The sequence below is a fragment of the Lepidothrix coronata genome, unplaced genomic scaffold, assembly GCF_001604755.1.
Source record: "Lepidothrix coronata isolate B3197 unplaced genomic scaffold, Lepidothrix_coronata-1.0 Scaffold128, whole genome shotgun sequence".
Lineage (NCBI taxonomy): Eukaryota > Metazoa > Chordata > Aves > Passeriformes > Pipridae > Lepidothrix > Lepidothrix coronata.
This window is the reverse complement of record NW_016690308.1, coordinates 156805-176836: the sequence shown is the minus strand read 5'-3', so window position 1 is coordinate 176836 and position 20032 is coordinate 156805. Positions and strand designations below refer to the sequence as shown.

Sequence of the window (20032 nt, the reverse complement as noted above, 5' to 3'; positions counted from 1 at the left end):
CATAAAGTGTTCATCAGTAGGATGCAGCTCTATACTCCCTGTGTCACCTCTGACAGAAATGGACCAGGGCCACCTTCTGGCCATGGTCCTTTTGTGAGACCTCCTAGACTCTGAATAGGAGGAGAAATATCTAGAAGAGGTTTAAGTATATGCTGATAGTTGAAGTAATTCACATACCTAGGAGTCTCTGAATGTTTTTTTTCCCTTGGATGGATGTATTTTTGAAAGACTAGACTTATCAGGCTTGGCTGGATGAGCCATAGTGAGTGAACATACAGAATCTATCCTGCTTGACATCTCAGAGGAAGAACTCCATATACAGCTACTTAACCAAGAAATATGACCCCCACGGCTTCTCTATAAGATGATTTTTCTCTGTCCTCTCTATTCTCTTCTACTGTTGGCCTTCACAGCACACTCAATGGCTGAAAATTGAAGTACGGCATCTACTGAAGAAGTTGCTTCAGATATTTACGTGACAGGGCACCATTTGCTAATGCTCCTTTTAGGCTTTTGCCCTGGGGAAAATAAAGATTGCTTGATTACAGTCACGCAAGACGATAGATCTGGTTCCCAGATTCATGTCTGGGATATTATCTGCTTGAGCACTTGCCGACTCAGGCTCCCTTTTGCCTGGGATATTGACTGCCTGCTCAGCCCGTTGGCCTTTGTGTTTCAGGTTGATGCAAAAGGTCTTTATTGACAGAAAACAAATCAGTGCCTAATGCAGGAACTTTGCTGCTGTTTCACTGGGATGGAGTTGTTGTCTCCTGCCCTTGCCTGCCAGAGCTTGAGCTGCTGGATCTCCTGGCATTATCAACACAAGGTGGTAATTTGGACATTTCGGGAGCTAAATTTATATTTGCCTACAGACCTGCCATTCCCAAATTTTTACAGTCCTCATCTGACCGTATTTCTTTCCTGACAAATATTTTAAATGCTCTCCTCTGTGGTCTTTATCCTTGGAAGTAAAACGATAAGGATTTCTTGCTTATTTATCTTTTGGTTGACTGATACAAAGGGTATGTAGCTCCTGTGCTACACAAACCTATGACCTCTTGGCTTCACCAGCCAGCGTAGAGGAAAGTGAGGGCAAGACAGAAAAATTGCCTCCAAAACTGGAGGCAATATTCACACTTTTTCAGATTCTTCTCTTAGCCATACCTGGACAAATGCAGTGACCTTGATTAACTTCAGCAATGCTGTGCTAAGTGTACCTAAAAACTCTGTTGAGCTCTAGGTGTGTGGCAGCATATGTTGCACTGCTCACACACATAATGTGATCCACAAGCAAATCTCTCTGCGGAATTCTACAGTGTATTCTTAGTAACCATAATAATATTTTGGATGATATCACATATTCATTTTTGCATAGAATTATTGCAATCAGAAGCTTCACCTGTCTTTCCTTTTGCTAGAATATCACATTTTTTCCCTCACTGCATGGACGAACACTGGGAATCTGGTTTCTTTGCCTATTTTTTTGGTCAAACTTGATAATTAACCAGTGATTCTAAGATGCTATGTGCTTTATTAGTTAGTTCTCTGTGGTGACTGGAGCATTGCAGATGAGGGATTTCCATCACTAAAACATCACAGAATGAGCACAGCAGCATGTGGAGTCTCTGAATTATCACTGCCAGGTTTTTCATGTGCACCACAGAGAAAGCAGCCAAGTCACAAAGAAGGGTGTGTTTTCAGTAATGTTCACAGAAAGCTGAATATTTGGGTCAATTTGGCCTTTCAGAGAGATGTGTCTATGTCAGAATATAACGTTTCTGTGGTTTTGTTAAAAAAACAAGCAAAACCAACTACTGCAGTGTATCTCCCATGATTTCAGAACAAGAGTCAAAGGAAATCAGGCACCGCCCTTCTGTTGGAAGGTCCAGCAGGACAGCCTGTGCTTTTTTTCCTGCCTGTATAACACGTTCTAATAAGCAAACCTGAAAAGAACCAACAAAACAATTTTTTAAAATATTCTGTTTCAGGAGAGAAAAAAATTTCAGTTCTGAGGCAGTTCAAAATTAAATTGTGTCTGCATATGGCGTCATAGAGTTTCACCTCTGGGAGAATTTGCTGAAGTGCTTGGTAGCAAAGATCTCCATTATTGTAGATTTCCCCTGGTGTCCTTCCTTTCTAAGGTACTACACCCACTTTCTTCCACTGACTCTTCGGTGAAGATGATCAGTCCCCTCACATCTTTTAATCCTGAGTAAACTAACCAGACTCTCCAGTGCAGTTCACACTATCTGATGCCAGCAGTATAACACAGTCATTTTTTATAGCTCACATAACAATATAAAATGAAACAAACCGAAAATCCAAGTGCATTTCTGCTTGTGCAAGCAAATTCAGCCAAAAGATTTAAAACAGCTTAATGAAATAAAATGGTTTCTGACTTCCATCCATCTGTGTTTAAAACCCATACAAAATACATGAGGAGGGAAATCAACAGAAAGGATATGAATGTACCAAAATTTTAATTGCTGCTCTTCTGATTGGATGGAAAGGACTAAGTATATACAAGGCAGGAGTGGCACTAAATCGAAAGATTGTCTTCCCTTTGTTCAGTACTATAAATGTCTGGAAAACAAAATGAAAATGAGAACATTCAGTATTTGCATTTATACTCAGCTTTTCCCAGCCCACATCCCATTGGGAAATTCCTGCAAGTATCCCATACCTTTTTCCCCCTTCCCTCCCAAGAGCCCTAAATTCCTTTTCGCTTGGTTAAATGTTTTGTCCAAGACCTTCCCTAAAGAGCTGTTGTCCGTCCTGTTGTAATATCCCAACTATTTTTAGTCCTTTCAACCCTTACAGAGTTCCATGCAACATCTCCATCAGGGTCTGGGAAGAGAGTGGAATCGCCTTTAAAAATAAAAATGACCTGGAGATTAAAATGTGGTGGGGGAACTTATGTGATGCTCTTCTTCCCAGGTGCTGGGGACCTTGCTGTGTTGTTCCTCCACCTTCTCTACTTTGAGTACTGTGTTGCTCTCAATGTATTTTGTCTCACCGAGTAAGGAGGTGCACGAGGCACAGCTCCACAGCAGGATCTGACCCTGGTGCTGAGGCACTCTCATTGTACTCAGATAATTATGGGCAGAGGAAAACAATACTGTAAGTTACATTAAATTCAAAGCAAAGGTGAATTGGATGCTGACCCAATTTGCAGAGCTCTGAAGATGCCCCAACAAGCATAGAGGAACTAATATTCACTCAGAGACGGAATCAGGATATTCACCCAATATATAAAGTCTAAGCAAATCACCCACCTTGGGTTTAAAAACTTCATGACACTAAAATTGCAAATCTATATCCTGCTGCTCGTGCCCGGGGATAGCAGGCAAATTAAAAGGTAAATTAATTCTGGCCCTTCCAGGTAAGTAATCTATTTGTCTTTATCCATTTAACTTTTATTCTGTACCTCTAGCACCTGCCTCTACATTGTTTTAATAGAAGTAGCATTATGGCCAACATTGTTTAGAGTAAATAGCATAGCCCAAAATCAGGAACGTAAGTACCCGAAAGAACTGGAAGCTGCCTAAAAATGCACTGTACTTCCAAACTTTATTTTGTTGGCCATTTTGCAAAATGTTTGGAAAGGAGAACAAACTGTAGTAAGCAATCAACCCAGCTCTGCTGTCAACAGCCTTTTGACAGAAGCTGTTTGCACTGTTGTGGCTTTGGTCCAGTCTACACATGATCTCTCATCAGGTGATGCTCACTTTGGGACAAAGTTTACCCTTCTGCAAAGTGCCAGCACTGCACACGCTACTCACACATCTCCCTTCAGCTCTGTTTTGGTCATCTTAAATGGAATTGAAATATTCCTCAGCAGGAACAGAAATGCTGCTCTCCAGGAACGGTTGTGGAGTTGCTTCTGCTCTTGTGCAGAGTGCTTGCACAAGGCTCAAGTCACCCAGAAGCCCTTAACATTAAGGGGCTTAAGTGATAAACAACAGTCCTGTGAAAAGTCACAGCTCATGCAGAAGGCAAGATAGGGCAGATAAAACCTTTGGCTTAATTTAACTCAGCTACTGCTCTGCTCTTTTCAGATATTGTATATTCATACTCAGGGTTATCGGAAAACACACAAGTTCTAATTTTGTTTTTTATCCCTCTTTGCCCTCCCGCTTAGATGTTTTCTGGGAGCCCTGCTCATGCCAAAACTCCGATTCTTAATCTGGAAAAGAAACATTTTTACTGGCTGTAGAAAGATAAAAACCAGAGCACCCAAAACAGAGATGGTGGCTGTGCTTTAGCAGCAGCCAAGGAGGACGGTTGGCTGGGGCTCACCTTGCGGTCATTGTAGAAAGGGTCGATGTCCTCCAGGGGCTCCCCAATGAGCTCTGGAGAAACAGTCCCATAGATATCGGGCAGCTTCTTGCAAGCTTGCAAATCAAACTGAGGCTGAGGCTTCTCTTCCTCGCCCAGCTGCTCTCTGTATTCCTGCTTCGCATTCCTTGCAAGCTTCTCCGCGATCCGTTTCTCGATGGCAGCCAAGGACTCAGGCGTGAACCGGTGGAAGCTGTTAGTACCCGGTGGTAACAAGAAGTCAGCCATCTTTTCATCCTGCTTTGTCTTTACTGGTCTTTACTCCTAGTAGTGGAAACAGCTGAAATAAAATTACCAAGAAGTTAGCGGCAGGAGAACACCGAGAAGAAAAAAGCCATCAGAATGAAAAAGAAATAAACCAACAAACAAATAACTTGTAGGTTATTGATTATCAGGAAACTCTTCATCTGTTTTTATGTGGTTAATAGAACATCCGGGAAAACAAAAATTACTGAAACTGTAATTTCAATAAGGAATCACACATGGTCAGAGCTGAAAAGTCTTTGTAGGTAGAGTGCGGAATACTCTTCAATTTTTCAGTCATTCAGGATCCTAAATCCAAACTAAGGAGTAACAGATTCATACAAGCTTAAGTTTCATCGAAAGCCACAGAGATCCGGATTCCTAACTCATTTTTGAAAATGCAGCTCTGGGAGTGGGTGAACAATGTGCCTAAGATGACTGCAGGGCAGATTTAAATCAGCCGATCTCCGGCCACATGACGCAAAATCTAAAAATGCCCCAGCTGTTCTATTCCAAATTTAAAGAGTGAAGGGTCAAGTTTAGATTCTTAAATCCAATAGAAATTTTTCATAATCTCTGTCTTAGGCTTCTGCAACGTAATTTTCATTTTCCTTTGGGACAGGAAATGCCATCTTCAAGATATCTGTCAAAACTTTTGAGCATTTTCTTTTCCTCCACGCCCTGCAATCTGAAGGATGTTCAAAGCCCAAATGTGCCTGAAAAAGCCCTGGGACCTTCATGAGAGCACGTCAAGCTTCCAAGATGCTGAATAGCCACTGCTGCCAGTTCATCACATCTGAAAACCAGGCTCCTTCCATTCAATACCGATTTGAACATCTAGGAGTCAGACTCGATGATCCTCATCGGTCCCTTCCAATGCAGGATATTCTTTGATTCTGTGATTCTAACCCAAAGTTGTGAAGCAAGACCATCTTGGCCTTATAGTACTTCACTGTTAAAACTTCCAGTCTCCTCCTGAATGAAAACAAGTGAGAATTGCCACATCTCTTCAACTCATATGAATAAAGTCAAGTGTGAAAAGCACAGCTGAACAAAAGGGCTTCTTGTATCTGCACTAAACAACATGTATAGCTGTGAAAATTAATGTAAAACTACTGTTTGAAAAAGGATGAAGCTTATCCCTGTTCTAGTAGTGTGCACAAATCCATCCAAACTCACTGAAGCTGTATTTTGCAATTTAATAGTGACTTTAGAGGCATGTTTTTCCAGCAAGAGAAGCCCTCACTATGCAACAATTAAAACTCATTTCACAGAAGAAAAACAGACCTTGATTTTTTGCCACCAGCAGACCATTCATACTAAATCAGAATACATGTTGGTGACAAACAAAATAGAAGATTTTGAGGTGGGCTACTCTATTGCATTAGGCAACGTGTGCAGGATCCAATTCTTTGTTCAGCCACAATTGTTGTTTTCTGCTTTCAGATGGTATTTGTCTATTTACAATGGATAGTTCCAGATAGCTTGTGTCTATTAGGCTCTGTGATGACAGCATTTTTGTTAGCAAACAAGACTTTAACTGGACTCTGCATGACAAATAGCATATTTATTGACTCAATTTACTTGAGTAAAGTACTCTTTCAAACAACTACTGTTTTTCCTATTCTGACTTCATTTTAAAATGAATTCATTAAATTGTCATTGATCACAGTCTATCATATAGGAATGATTTACTGAAGCTTGTACATTATACTCAGCATTACTGCTGGTTTGAACAAGCGGGGCTAAAATGAATTAGTCTTCCCAGAGTTTGAGTATTCTGATATTCTTCTTTTTTTTGGATTTATTCTCTTTATTCCTTTCCCCTCTCCCCTCCATGTCATTTGTTTTATCCCATTCCTCCTGAAAAACAGGAAATTAGAAGCTTTCCCACAAATTGAGTTTCTTATTCTCACTGCTTTGTGACTCAGCACCAGTGTGAGCAAATAGAATTTCGCTTTCTATAGATGACATCAATACAGGTGGCCAGAAAATTATCTGGTTTTTGTCCTTTCAATTTTTGTTTCTTCAAAATGAAACCTGTCTCAGTGCTGAAGGGGACAGTGAAAATCGGTGGCTGATCATCACTGCTGGAAGGGCACAGAATAAGTCTCTAAACCAGAGAGGAGAACATCGTGAGCTGTTAGCTGAGGTCCAGATAATAATGAGCTCCGTAAAGACAGTGAACGGGGAATGACTTTGTTTTTTCTCATAATACAAGAATGGAGAAACTTCGAATGAAATCACAGAGCAGCAGGTTGAAACAAACACTGGGGCCACTTTCCACGTGGTGCAGAGTCATCCTGTGAAACTTGTTGGCCACAAATGACAAGGACTCACAAAGCCACAAGGCAAATAAAAGGGCAAAAGGTCCATAAATGGTTTTAAACACAAAGATGCTGCCTCTGACTGAGAAAACCCCTCAGCTGCAGAACCTGGGCGCATGCAAGAAAGACTACTTCTATTTGTTAACACCCCTGTACATCCGCAGGTGCTCCAGACCCACATCGCACCAACTCCCGGCTTCCAGTGCTTCGGAGCACGGGATGGGCAACTGCCTCCAACCTACACAGGCACCCCCTTTGCTGGAAAACTGGTGGTAGCCACCTCCACGCCACATTCTTTACTTCCAAGCTGGAGGCATTGGCCATACAGCATGAGGGGCACCAAGTCCTTACTGAGATGTCAGAGAACGAGTGGAATGTCTCTACCAAGTACCACGGTTTTCACGGGTGTTGCTTCATCACAAAAAACTACAATATCCACTAGAATATTCAGCATCCTCCGCAGACTTCCTGAAGACTTCCGAGAGAAGCCATTCCGGCAACAGAACTGGCTGAATATTTTTAAAAAATAGAAACAAAAAATGGATGGGGGATGGTGAGGGAGATAAAATAACCAGAAAAAAACTAATAAAAATCAGATGTTTTAATTATTTTTTCTAAAGAGAATTATTTTTGCTCAAAGCTCTCTATTATTAGTAAATTGAATCAAATTCAGACTGGTCAAAAACAGATATTTTCAGTTTTATCTACAAATTTCAGAGAGGTAACTGCCTAGAAAGAATTGGAAAATCCTGCAAAACCTTCATTAGACTTTTTCCAGTCTTCTATTTAATTTTTCTTTAAATAAAAGTATGTTTCAGCATCCTTACCATTGAAAATTCTTGACTTGTTTTGTCTTCATATTGTATATAAGCTAAAGTTCCAAATTTTAATATATATATATATATACTTAGCACAATTCTTTTTCAATTTCATATGCTTTCATGAAATGGACAAGATAATTTCATGGGTCCTTTCTATGTCTAATTTCTTTTAATCTATGAATTGCAAACATTTCTACAAATAGCCAGGGTTAGCCCAGATGTTTCTTAAAAGGGTAAGAAAGAACCACAACTTAAAAAGGGAAATCATCAATGACTGAGTCAAAGAGCTGGAATGCCATTTCTTAAGAGATAATAGTTGTTGTGACTCACGTTTTTACAATATGAGCCTGGAGTTTTCCATTCCTCACAGGCATATTTTTGAAGTGCAAGGCTTCAAACACATTGTTTCTGTGATATCACCATGCACAGAATGAAAATTTCCCTCTTGCTTTGTCAGTTAACATCGGTTCTGGCTGATAAAATGTCCTGGTTATGTAAACAGAATGTGCATATGAAAATAAAGCCCCAAGATGCATACTTTCCTTGGCATGGCAAGAAGTGAGAACAGTACAAACAAATTAGGTATTTCTAACACTTGAATTTATTCAGAAAGGTAAATGCTGTCTGCCATTACAGTTTTAAACTTACTGTCATAGGCTTCAGCCACTCCAGTTCAAAAGGCCTTTCATGTTCTCAGAACACCACCTGTATGCCCTGCAAACCTTTCTCTGAGTCCCTGGGGACAGGTGACCACCACCCAAAAGGCCAACTTAGTCAACAGCTTTCCTGCAGGGGGGGGTAAATACAGGTGAAGGGGGTCCTGCTCACCTCCAGCTTGCTGCCCTCCTGCTCTGGCATGGACTTTGTGGGCTCAGGCCACCATCCTAGAACCCAGAACCTCTTATAATGTCCCAACAAGCCATCAGGGAGGTCCCATTCCCCAGAAGCAACAGGAGAGGTGGAGAATGAGGCCTTTGCTGTGCACTACACCTGGCTGGACACTGCCTTCAGAGAAGTCAGGACTTCTTGTACCTCCATCTCCTGCTTCCACAACACCAAACGTGGCCTGACATAGTATCAAGGACACATGTCCATACATTTCAAACACTTGGCAGTGGTAATAAAGGAACCAAACTTAAAAATCAACATTGTGAAAGTGGCTTTTACAGGCTAAAGTTTAGATACCATCAGACATGCTTGTCTTCAGTAGCATTTTACTTATTTAACTCTACAGATTTCCATGGTGTTAATCAAGAAGCTACCACCAGCCATGGGCTGGGGAGAGGGATGATAGTCCATGGCAGCACCCACGTTTTCACTGAAATTCTGCTAGGCCAAAATCTTACAAAATAAGAATTAAGAGTCCTAAATTCTCCTTTTGTTTAAGAAATGTTCGTGACTAAATAAGGATTTTGCAATCCTAACTGATGTATCAAAAACAGTCATGTGGATGGGTTTCTTTTCAATGTTTGAGACTATATGAAGCACAGTCATCTTCCCCTCTTCCCCCTCCTTTTCCATATAATCTCTTTGGCATTTTCCTTTGACCTGCAGAGCACTGCAAAACATGAGAATAATAGGCAAGGGAAGTAAAAAACAGAACAATGACACATCTAATTTAATGTCACTGGTCTAGATTCACAAATACATATGCATAAATTTACACACAAACACAAACATTTTTAAATCGTCATATTTAAAAGGACCACAGTTTGATATGGGATCACATGGAAGTTTTATTCTAACCATGAAGCAATGGCTTCATGGAGAACACTTGTTTTTAATTAAGATCAAATAAAGACCTTTTACATAAAGATCAAGAAGCTAAAGTAGTCTAGGTGACTTAGACACACTTCATAGTTTTACTGACAGTAAAGAAATAACCTTCTGAGACTTAATTCACTTATACCACAATTCACATTTCACATCTAGGAGGTGTCATGGGAAATTCTCTTTTAGCTGAAAAATTTCAGTGGCTGTTAGCACACACTTTGATGGCCTGTGTGCTCACATCAAAACACGGGGCAACTGAATAATACAGTCCTTGCAATTTTACACAGCACACACTCATTACTTCTACTTGAAATGATATCTGGTTTGTTTGTTTTTTCCAACAAGCATAATTTTGTCAAGACCATAAACAACGACTGTTTTTGTAGCACATGTTCCTAACACATATAATCAGCTACATCTCAAGCTGCCATAAATCAGCACAGCTCTACCCATCCCAGGGAAGTCACAGCTTACTGCTCTACTAGGATCAGGAATATTTGACTAGAAATGCTTTTTTTTAAAAGAGCACCTTCACACCAGAGCTCGAGCACCAGAGAGCATGTAATTGAAGTATTAAACTAATGGCCTAGAAGGTAACCAAGCTTCCAGGGAGCTGGAAAATCTCGAGCTTTTTGCAACCTGTGAAGGCAATTTCCTTCACCCATACACATCTTGTTGGGTGAGTTCAGAGCTGAAGGTCCAAAAAGGGGTGCTGAAGAATCCGAAGCCTAGTGGGGACCAGGCAGGCTCCCATGGCTGGTCTGCAGGGAAAAGCTTTGTATTCCACAACACTCTGATGGAAATGGCTGAAATGTTTAGCTCCTGAAGATCTCCTAGGCAAAGTACAGTGTTGAAATCAGCCCGAACAGACACAGGAAGAAAAGTGAGACAGAGTTCCTCTTGCTGCCCATGTCACAAGACAAACCTGCAGGTTGATATGACATTGCATAATACATTTCCTAAAATGAGCCCTGTTGTTCAGCATGAATGCTGACCAGGGGCAGAAATAAATATTTAGGAGAATTCATTACATTCACATTGTTGGGGAAAAAAAACCCCACCAAACAAATAGCACAAAATGTCCAAACCAAAACCTCCATCACCAACACACAAGCCTTTCGTCACAACCAGCTCTGCCTATCTTCTTTTAAATCCAGTTTAATGAGTTTTGCTGGCATCTTTCTCATCAGAATCATGGCATTCTGACATTACCAATGACTTATTGATAAAATAAAGTCTTCAGAAAGCTAACATGTGCTAAAAGGAAATGAATTCAGAAGATTTCATTCCGATACTGAAACAGTATTTGAGGATGACAAATGTTATGCCAAGAACTAAATGCTGGCACTAAGTCTTCTCTTATGATAAAATATATATTTTTAGTGAGCTAAAAATATTCTGCTTTCTTTTCAGGTGTTTTTATTTCAAATTATGCTGCATCCAAATGAAATAAATAAGCAAGAGGGAAGCAGCACATTATAGTAGCTGCACATCTCTATATTTTGCTGAAAATTATAATTCTCTGCACCCAACAGGTTTTCATTTCTATTTTAATTAACTAGAAATTGGCCTCAGAGTTATTTTACTATAAACTACACAGCCTTCAGATCCAGGGAAAGATTTCTGCTTTGCTACTCTGAACTGAAAGAGCTTGGAAAGAGCTACCAAGAAAGAGGAATGTTTTCAGCTCAGGATGCAGTCACTAGCTTTGGAACAAGAAATAAGAAATCTACAGGAGAACTCCACGTTGTGCCAAATATAATGTACAGTGCTCACACCATTAGGTGCTTTGGATGCTCACATGAATAAAAGATATCAAATCTCGTCCATTTTATTCACAGAGTGTTTTGTAAAGACATAAAGACGGATATAGGAAGTTGTAAAACAGCCATTAAAATGTATTCTGAAGCCATTATGGGATAGTTATGCCACAGACAGAAGGCAGCGTTAGGCTGGCCAGCAAAATCTTGGCTGCATGCTTCTAGAGGAGAAGGAGCCATGGCTGGAAAGCTGTCTGATGTATTATCACAAAGTTATAGGTAAGGGTTCCCTGATCCCCTCCCATCTAAGCTATGGAGACACATTTCATCAGCAGAAAACCAACAGACTTATAAAAGCCAATCATCAGAACTGACATGTTTACATTAAAAAAGATGGATGAAACTCTATAAGCAAAGCCAGGGCCTCTGTCACAATTTTAGCATTGAACTAAGAGACAAACATGACATAACAACTAAACTTCATTTTTAATAGTGAATGGAGCAATATAGGTTTTCCTTCTTTCAAGTGACAGGAAGAAAAAGAGGCTGAGGTGAAGGGTCAAGAAAAAATTAGATGTGAAAGGCTGGGAGAGACAGACCCAAATCACACAAAGTTAAGCTGTGGGAGGTGGCAGGTCCCCCTCCTGCATCTGACTGACACGAGGCAACACAGCAGGTCCTGCCATGTCTGCAGTAGCAGGAGAGCTTTGCTCCACAACCACCACCCTTCACTTAACTCCACCCTATCCACACACCTATGATACACCCAGCTTCCCATCTTTCTCCACTTCTATCCGTTTCCTATTCATTAGCCAAGAAAATTATTTAATCCTCCCAACTACTTTATTCCACGTCAACATAATGGTTCCACAAGCCTGTCCTTGTCGATAACTCTCAAGTGACACTCACATCAATGCTATGAAATTTTGGGACTATAACTTTATTTTCCATGCAATGCATCTCTCTCTATGATGGTGGGTTCCCTTGCACAAGGATACAAGGGTCTCTGTCTATGGCTTTGGATAGTGTTCGGTGCTAACAGAGCCCCAGCTAATGACAAAAATTCTCACTGCTTTTGCAATAAAATGCACAGGAGAAAAAATAAAAAGGCACAGACCTACAAGTGTGCTGGCAAAATTATCTTTCCTGGTAATGGAAATAGAGAGTCATGAAGAACAACAGGGATCCTATCAGGGAGTAGCTGGTTGCTGCTTGCTGGGATATATTGAAGATTTGATTCATTATTTAGTGCACTGTAAATGTGACAATACTATTTTGGATAAAGCTAGTGGCTCTTCCACTCTGATGGAAGAGATTTCACCACCCACCCCCCCGCCCTGAGAGACAGAGAGAGATTATTGCTGTCCACAGAGGAGGGATATTCTGCTTGTTTGCGATTGAAAACCGCTTGGGTTTGTTTGCCAAGTTTAGGAATCAGAGTTAAGAGCTTACATGGGTTCTGGGGGTGCAATCCTCAGCTCACGTCAGTCAAGGGGAATATTTTGTATGACTGCAATAGGCAGTGGGTCAGACCCCTGGCGTCAGAGAGACAGAATTATTAGATTTCTGTCATTCCTTTCAGAGAAGTTTACTTCAGCAACTCGGCGTAGCTTCATGGAAAAGATGCAATGGATGCTGGTGCCGACTGACAGCAATTTGATTTGAATTACATAATGCTTAAACCATTATGTAAATGAGGCTGACAGAAGCATGGAGGCAGAGAAGCTAGGGATTTTTCATTGTTTTTTACAAAAAATATCTGGTAGCCTTTAATGTTATGACCAAGATTGCCACCTTCTAGCTACTATATTTTGCTGACAGGTTAGCTGAATTAAACTTTATTTCTCCTGACACTAACTAAAACCTAAAGTGCATCTGAGCAAATGATGAGGAGCATTTAAAGAGTGGTGAACATGGACAATATTAGAGGTATGTGGGTGAGTCACATTACCAAGAGTGGTTTTGGCTATGTCCCACTGATGTCAATGAGACTGATGCTTCTGAGAACCCTGTAGCAATCCTGAACATTCCCCCCTTTCTCCACTGTATAATTTCCTCATCTTTTTACATGGAAGAATTTTTCAGAGTAAATAACTCACTGCACAAACAATTCTATTCCAAAAGTCATGACATTTTCTGTTAATTAGCAATAATATAATCATCCAAATAAAACTGCTGGGGACATTGCATTTACTAACAAGTTACATCCAAATATGCATTTATGTGTCAACAGTGCATGCTTGAGTGGTTGGTAATACTCAATTGGGCCTGAGGCACAATGCATTGGAATCACACAGTAGAGGCTTAGTATTGCAAACCCTGCTGTGGCTTCTTGCTTAATTTAGCTTATGGGACCAAGCAGTCAATGAACAAACCAGAAAATAATACATCAATTGGCCTGTGAAAGGGAAATATCTGATTATGGTATCAATGCAGGATGTTTCCTAAATGGAAAATGCACTAGCTACATAATTTGGGAACTTGTTTGCACTTCCTGAAAGAAAAAAAAAAACTGTATTCCTAAAAATAACTTTGTCATTACTTGGTTTGCCCAGAAAGCCAGCCATGTCCTGGTGCTCAACTCTTGTGAGACCCCACCTGGAGTGCTGCATCCAGATCTGAGGCCTCCAACATAAGAAGAACTTGGACCTGTTCGGGCAGGTCGAAAGGAGGGCCACAAAGATGATCACAGGGCTGGAGCACCTTTCTTAATAATACAGGCTGGGAAAATTGGGGTTGTTTAGCCCAGAGAAGATAATGCCCCAGGTGGACGTTACAGAACTTCCAAGTGCCTAAAGGGGGCTACAAGAGAGCAGGAAAAGGACTTTTGACAAGTATATGTGGAGATAGGACAAGGTGGAATGGTTTTAAACTGAAAAGGGGTAGGTTTAGATTAGATATTAGGAAGAAATTTTTTACTGTCAGTGTGGTGAGGCACTGGCACAGGTTGCCCAGAGAAGTTGTGGCTGCCCCATCCCTGGAAGTCTTCAGTTTGTACGGAGCTTTGAACAACCTGTTCTAGCTGAAGGTGTCCCTACCCATGGCAGGGGTGGGTTGCAACAAGATAATCTGTAAGGTCCTTTCCAACCCATACCATTCTATGATATGATTCTGTGATTACTAAGAGCAGTGATAAGCAGCAATTCCACTGAGAGATCATTCAATATCTTGACCCTAATCTCCTCCTATATATATATATGAATACTGGGGGTAAGAGTGCCCTTATGACACTATGTCTATGAGGTATAATACACCCACTCTGACAGGGCCCTAAAATGATGCAGAAATGACTGTACTGCTTGAATATTCAGGCCCTTTTTTTCCCTTCTTCAAGACAATTGCAACTAAAAATAAAAATTCAACAAGGCAATTGAAGATTTTGGTCAGATCTCTTAATTCTAATGTGTCATGGACAAAGCTCATAATTCAAGTACTGCCTGCTCCTCTATACACTCACCTGTATCTTTATCCATTCTACAGTGCAGTTCCTCAAGTCAGACAGGTCAAATAATGTATTCTAGAAATTTTTGGCTAAAAAAAGATATCTATTGGATATGAAACCCTTGTGAAATAACCTCATAGACAGAACAGAATGAATCAACTAAAATCTAGCTTCTCTGATGCATTGGAACCAAAGAAATGCAGGATGTTAGACTTTCAGAGAGAAGTAGAGAGTGCTAGGACGTGAGTCATCTCTCCTTCTCTCAATGTCTACTTCAACAAGATAAACTATGCATCAGACCCTAGCAAAGATCCTGATGATTCAATTTGTTTATTAGGACACCGAAATTGAGGTGTTGATATGTACCTTTAGGTGCCTGAGAACTGCGTGTCTACTCTTGCATGTCTGCTTTTCCCTGGCAGGGCAGGGGGGTCTGGACTGAAATATGTCCCCCCTCAAAATTCAGACCATTATGGAATACGATGCAAGGCGTGTGACGTGCGTTAGTTTTTCGCCTGCTTGACTCTTCTCAAAAATAGAGACCAGCTACCTCCAACCACACCATGGTAAAGGAATGGACCATGGGGCTGTTCCACTCCAGCGTGTGGCAAACTAACACTTCTACAACAGCTTTCCAGTGCACACAATTACTTTAGAATTTGAAGTATAGATCTTCAATTTCAACAAACGGCATACATTTAATTAGTCAATGACAACTACTTTGTTCCCAGAAACAGAGTCACCCAGGTTATCCTGATAGACTCACCATGGACTCACAAACCTAGAAAATATTTTCTGCCTTATGTTTTGTTTCTACAAATTAAAGGGATGTTTGAGATCTGAATTGTGCAGTTACACAGGCAAAAGTTGTTTTGAGCTAATATTTTTAAAAACAGAGTGAATACAGGCTAGTGGCATCCATGACTCCTAGAGGATCACAACAAAACAATCCAAAAAAGAGCTGGAATTGCACATCTGTCCTAGTTCACAGCCACTTCTACTCCAGTCTTGGGCTTGTCTTGCAGATTATATCAAAGTGTATAGTGATTTTAAAAGCAGAACAAGTGATGGCACAGTTCCTCTCTTCCCACACAAGTGTTTAACCAGGCTCCAAAATATCCTTCCCTGTCTCTACTTTCCTTCAAAAAATATTCCCAGAACTGCTAATTCCATAAAAGGGTCTGGGATCCCAGCTTTCTCCTGTATATTTCTCCTGCCAGACAGAGAAGAGAGGAACGGAGTGGAGGAAAGAAAAGAGACAAGTTTGGATGGCATTTCACGCATTCTCCTTGTCCATGTCTCCAAGATATATTTCACACTCCCCAAGGGCCTATTTGTCCCAACATCCTTTATGTGGGATTGTTGTATATTAGATCCCCTTTACCTAATAACCATGTATGGTGAGTTAATCCAATCTGAGGGAGATGGAGTTAGGAAGCAGCTTGGTGGGCACCTGGCAGCCAGACAAGGTTAATCCACCACACCATCCTTTGTGAAAATTGTGCCTCTCACTTGATCTCCAAGTCAGTGAGCTGCAAAGAAGTTAAAGGACATGCCCTGGAAGATATGGTCACACCAGACCAGATTGGAGCCTTGTACTGCAGCCTTGGGCTTCAGCATGACTTAGAATCATAGAATCATTTAGATTGGAACAGACCTCTCAGGATAATCAAGTCAGACTTCTACCTCACCTTGCCATCCCCCAAAGGGATGGAGCTGGCAAAGAAAGCAGTGTAAAATGCCACCACAAAACACACAGGAGCCTGCAAGCCAGCCCTCAGGCCCGAGCAGGAAGAACATCTAGCTTGAAAGATTGGACCATTAAAAGCATTACTGATCCTCTCAATTCTTACAATTTATAATATTTCCAGATGAATCAAAATTAAATTGAATACTCACATTAAGAAAGTAATGGGAAATCCCAGTTCGCATGCTTAACATTTAGACTCACGGTGGCTAAAAAGATGAAAAGTTCTGCTGATTTATCTTAAATCCATTCTCCTTATACATCTAAAGCAGAAACACATATCAGTGCCTGGTCTACTTGTATCTGTTATTTAAGTATGGCCTAGATAGCACAGGACATCCCTGCCTCTGTCGTACCCAAAGCACACAGTAATGATCCCAGGAGCTGATGTTTTCAGCGTGCTTTGCTTTCTGCTGGCTGGTACAGATAGCCAGCAGAGATAAGGGCCCTGGTCTTCAAGTCTTTCTGATGTGACTAGTGATGCCACCAGCAATATGACCAGCAATATGACCAGCTCATATTTCACTCATCACTTCCCCCTCCCTGCTCTGGCAAACACAATCTGGGTTCACCTTCACAAAACTGCCTCCAAACCCCAGGCCAGGACCATTCAACACACTGACCCTGCTGCTCCTGCTTGTTCTCACACCTCCATCTTCATTTGGACATTCTGACTTAAACCAGCCTTACTACAAACTAAATAGAAGGTTTTTACTGTGCACGTCTGAAAATAGAATTGCAATCATCTACGCTTCCGTTACTTTAAAACTAAATTTATCAAGAGATTATTCTTCCATGAGGTTTAGCACATGAGATGTCTTACGTTTCAAAGTTCAGTCATTTCACAGTCATTTCTGAGCAGAAAAATCTTATGGATTAATTTTATAAAGAAATACAGTGAGTTTGGGGATCAGAATCCCTTTTGGTGTAAATGGTCTGAATAACTCTGCAGTCCATCAAGACAGTTTTCAGCTATTTTTGTAATATTGTTTGCTATGTTCACAGACAATGTGCAGTGTGCACAGATAATGGTTATAGTTCTGGTTCAGAAAAATCTCCCAAGTAACAGTTAAAACTCGACTGAATAAGGAGAGAGAGAAAAAATATATAATTCTCTGGGGCTTTTTATTTGTTTAGTTTCTACATTAGACAGTTCTTTGAGTGCAATTGATTTTCTAGTTTCCTCTGTAGTTTCCAATTAATCATCCTCCCTCTTTGTGAGAATGTTTTACACAAAAACAGGAGACAGGAAAACATTTTGAAATAGGGAAATATTCTTATAAAACCACAGCACTGGTGTGGATATGCAGAAGTGGAGGTTCTGAAACCACCCTTTTGAGAGGAAGGGGGAGCAGCACTGCCTGTCGTATGGAACAGCTGACTGCAAATTTCCCATTGAAACTCTATTTCTATGGAAAAATGCTTTTCCAATAGAGAAGCATTTTAGTAAAGAGCATCTACTTTGAGTTACAAATTTCTTTCTGCAACAAAGAAGCCTCCAAACTGAAAAGGGAACAGATTTATCAGAGAAAATCACCATTTTTCATAGGAGGAAAAATATATTTTCTCTCCAAGAATGATGGGAAACAGGCCAGAAATCACCCTAATCACATTCTATTGCTGGTTCTCCCACTGGCTTGATATTCCTGTGTTTGTGTTTTAAAAATATATGAAAAAATTGGGACCTTTACATAGTCATTTTGAACCCAAAATAAAAATGAATTTTGAAATTATTTTTTGACCAAACACATTACATCTCTTTTAATCAGAAAGGAAAAAAAGTAACAATACCTATTCAAAATGAGTAAAACCTGCTTTTCTTCTAGATGTCATCATTACAGTCTCCTCTAGACGTAGTTTTGACTGAGGACAAGGATTTTTTTGAGCTTTGAATGAGTAACAACGGGATTATTATAAAAATAAATAAAATATGAGCAAGCTGCCACTTAAGCTATGGATTTCCCACTGCAACAGCTTCAAAACTTTCTTGAAACATAACAAATTTAAAAAAAAGGGAGGCAGACGATAAGGCTCTGTCTAACTGATAGCATAAAAACATCAAGAACTTTGATGCAGATTAATAAATAATGATGGCGTGTTATCCAGGAAACAGCACAATGCCAAGTCTGTTTGATCTCAGACCAACTGTTGGGTAAAAGTATTCTGAAATGCTCTCTTGGGCACACAGGCCAGTTGCATCTCGGCCCTAGGACTTTGATTATTTAAATAGAACTTTTATTAAACAAAGAAATTTTGTCCTAGAAGAAACTGTATACCATATCACCTTCCCGAGAGCAAACTCCAGCTTTACTTTGCTTATTCAGGGTGTTGGCGTCATAGGAGCAGGGGAGCTCCAAGCATCCTCTCTTACTGCCCTCTTACATCCTAAATTCAGATGGAAGCAATTGGGAAAAGAAGAAATGAGGGAGATTTGTGAGTCTTGTCTCCTGCATTTCAGGGCTGCCCCAGAAAAGCCAGGAAATCATCCTCCCTGCAGCTTCCAAAGCCCACATCAAGAGCTGTGAACCCCCAGGAGCATCTCTTCTCCTTCATAACTGCATAGCAAGAAGCACACTCTCATTTCATGCCTGAGAGCACATGCCAGGCTGTCTTAGGTGAACAGGGATGCTGAAAACTCAGTGTCATGGCACAGGGAATGCATAACAGGACTGTGGATGGAATTCCTTCCTTCAGCATTCCTGGAGTGTCCATGTGGCTGAGACAGCATGTGGTATGAGGAAGCTTCCTGGACGAACAAGATAGAAACACTCCCATGACTCCAGCTGTCCTACAATCTCCTTTGTTTCAGGCTGTGGTTCCAAATCTGAGTCCAACTCCTAAATGACATCCTAAGCCTGACAGATGAGTTCACTGCAGTCTGCTTTCAGACAGCAGAAAGTGCTGCCTTCTCCCAGGTCAGTCTGACACAACTCACTTTCTCTCCAGTGGAGAGTCTGTCATCACTCAGGATAGCTCCTACATTTCATACCCAGCTCTTTTACAGGAAAGTTATCTCCCTGTCCTTCTCAAAACATCTAAAAACCCTCTGAGTTTACAAATATGCATTGCCTAGGAAGGTGTTTCTGGACTTATTCACCTTTTTTCAGTATAATCACTCCCCCCATGAAACACTACCCTGGACACCTGGCTCCTTCCCTACCAAACAGAACTTTGGGAGCCTGAGAGTTCAGCTGAGAAAAAAACCCCAAGCACTAATGCAGGAAGCGTAAAGATATCTGAAAAATGCTCCAAAGCTTCAGATTCCAATAAACATATGAACTATAGCAACTGCCAAGAATTATGACTGCATGACATTACATCCAGCTCCTTGCTCTTATTAAAAAGTAAGCATGGCTATCCGATGGGCAGATGGGCAGTACCACACAATCTGCTCTGCTCCACAATCTGTGTTTTAATGGATGCTCATAGATTGTCACAGAGCAAAAGTTTTCATCTTAAGGAAACATGTGAACTCTGCAGCCAGCTGCTGTCAGGGTTTGCTGGAGTAGGCAGACTGAAGTGAGGCATTTTGGACTTTCAGTCACTTTTGGGATGCTCTGAAATGTGATGCTGTCCAATCT

The 20032-nt window shown here is 40.7% G+C and overlaps 1 protein-coding gene across 5 annotated transcripts in view; it reads right to left on the bottom strand.

Annotated features, from left to right (window-relative positions):
• The window catches only part of LOC108503005 (sodium channel protein type 5 subunit alpha-like), a 224290-nt gene that overhangs the window by 178498 nt on the left and 25760 nt on the right, over positions 1–20032 (bottom strand). For all 5 annotated transcript variants that reach the window (XM_017826522.1, XM_017826524.1, XM_017826525.1 and 2 more), the window contains exons 2-3: positions 4300–4618; positions 2465–2583 (exon numbers count right to left, since the gene is read on the bottom strand). In XM_017826522.1, coding sequence (XP_017682011.1) covers positions 2465–2583; positions 4300–4566 — 386 coding nt within the window. In that variant the 5' untranslated portion in view covers positions 4567–4618. The remainder of the gene's footprint in view (positions 1–2464; positions 2584–4299; positions 4619–20032) is intronic.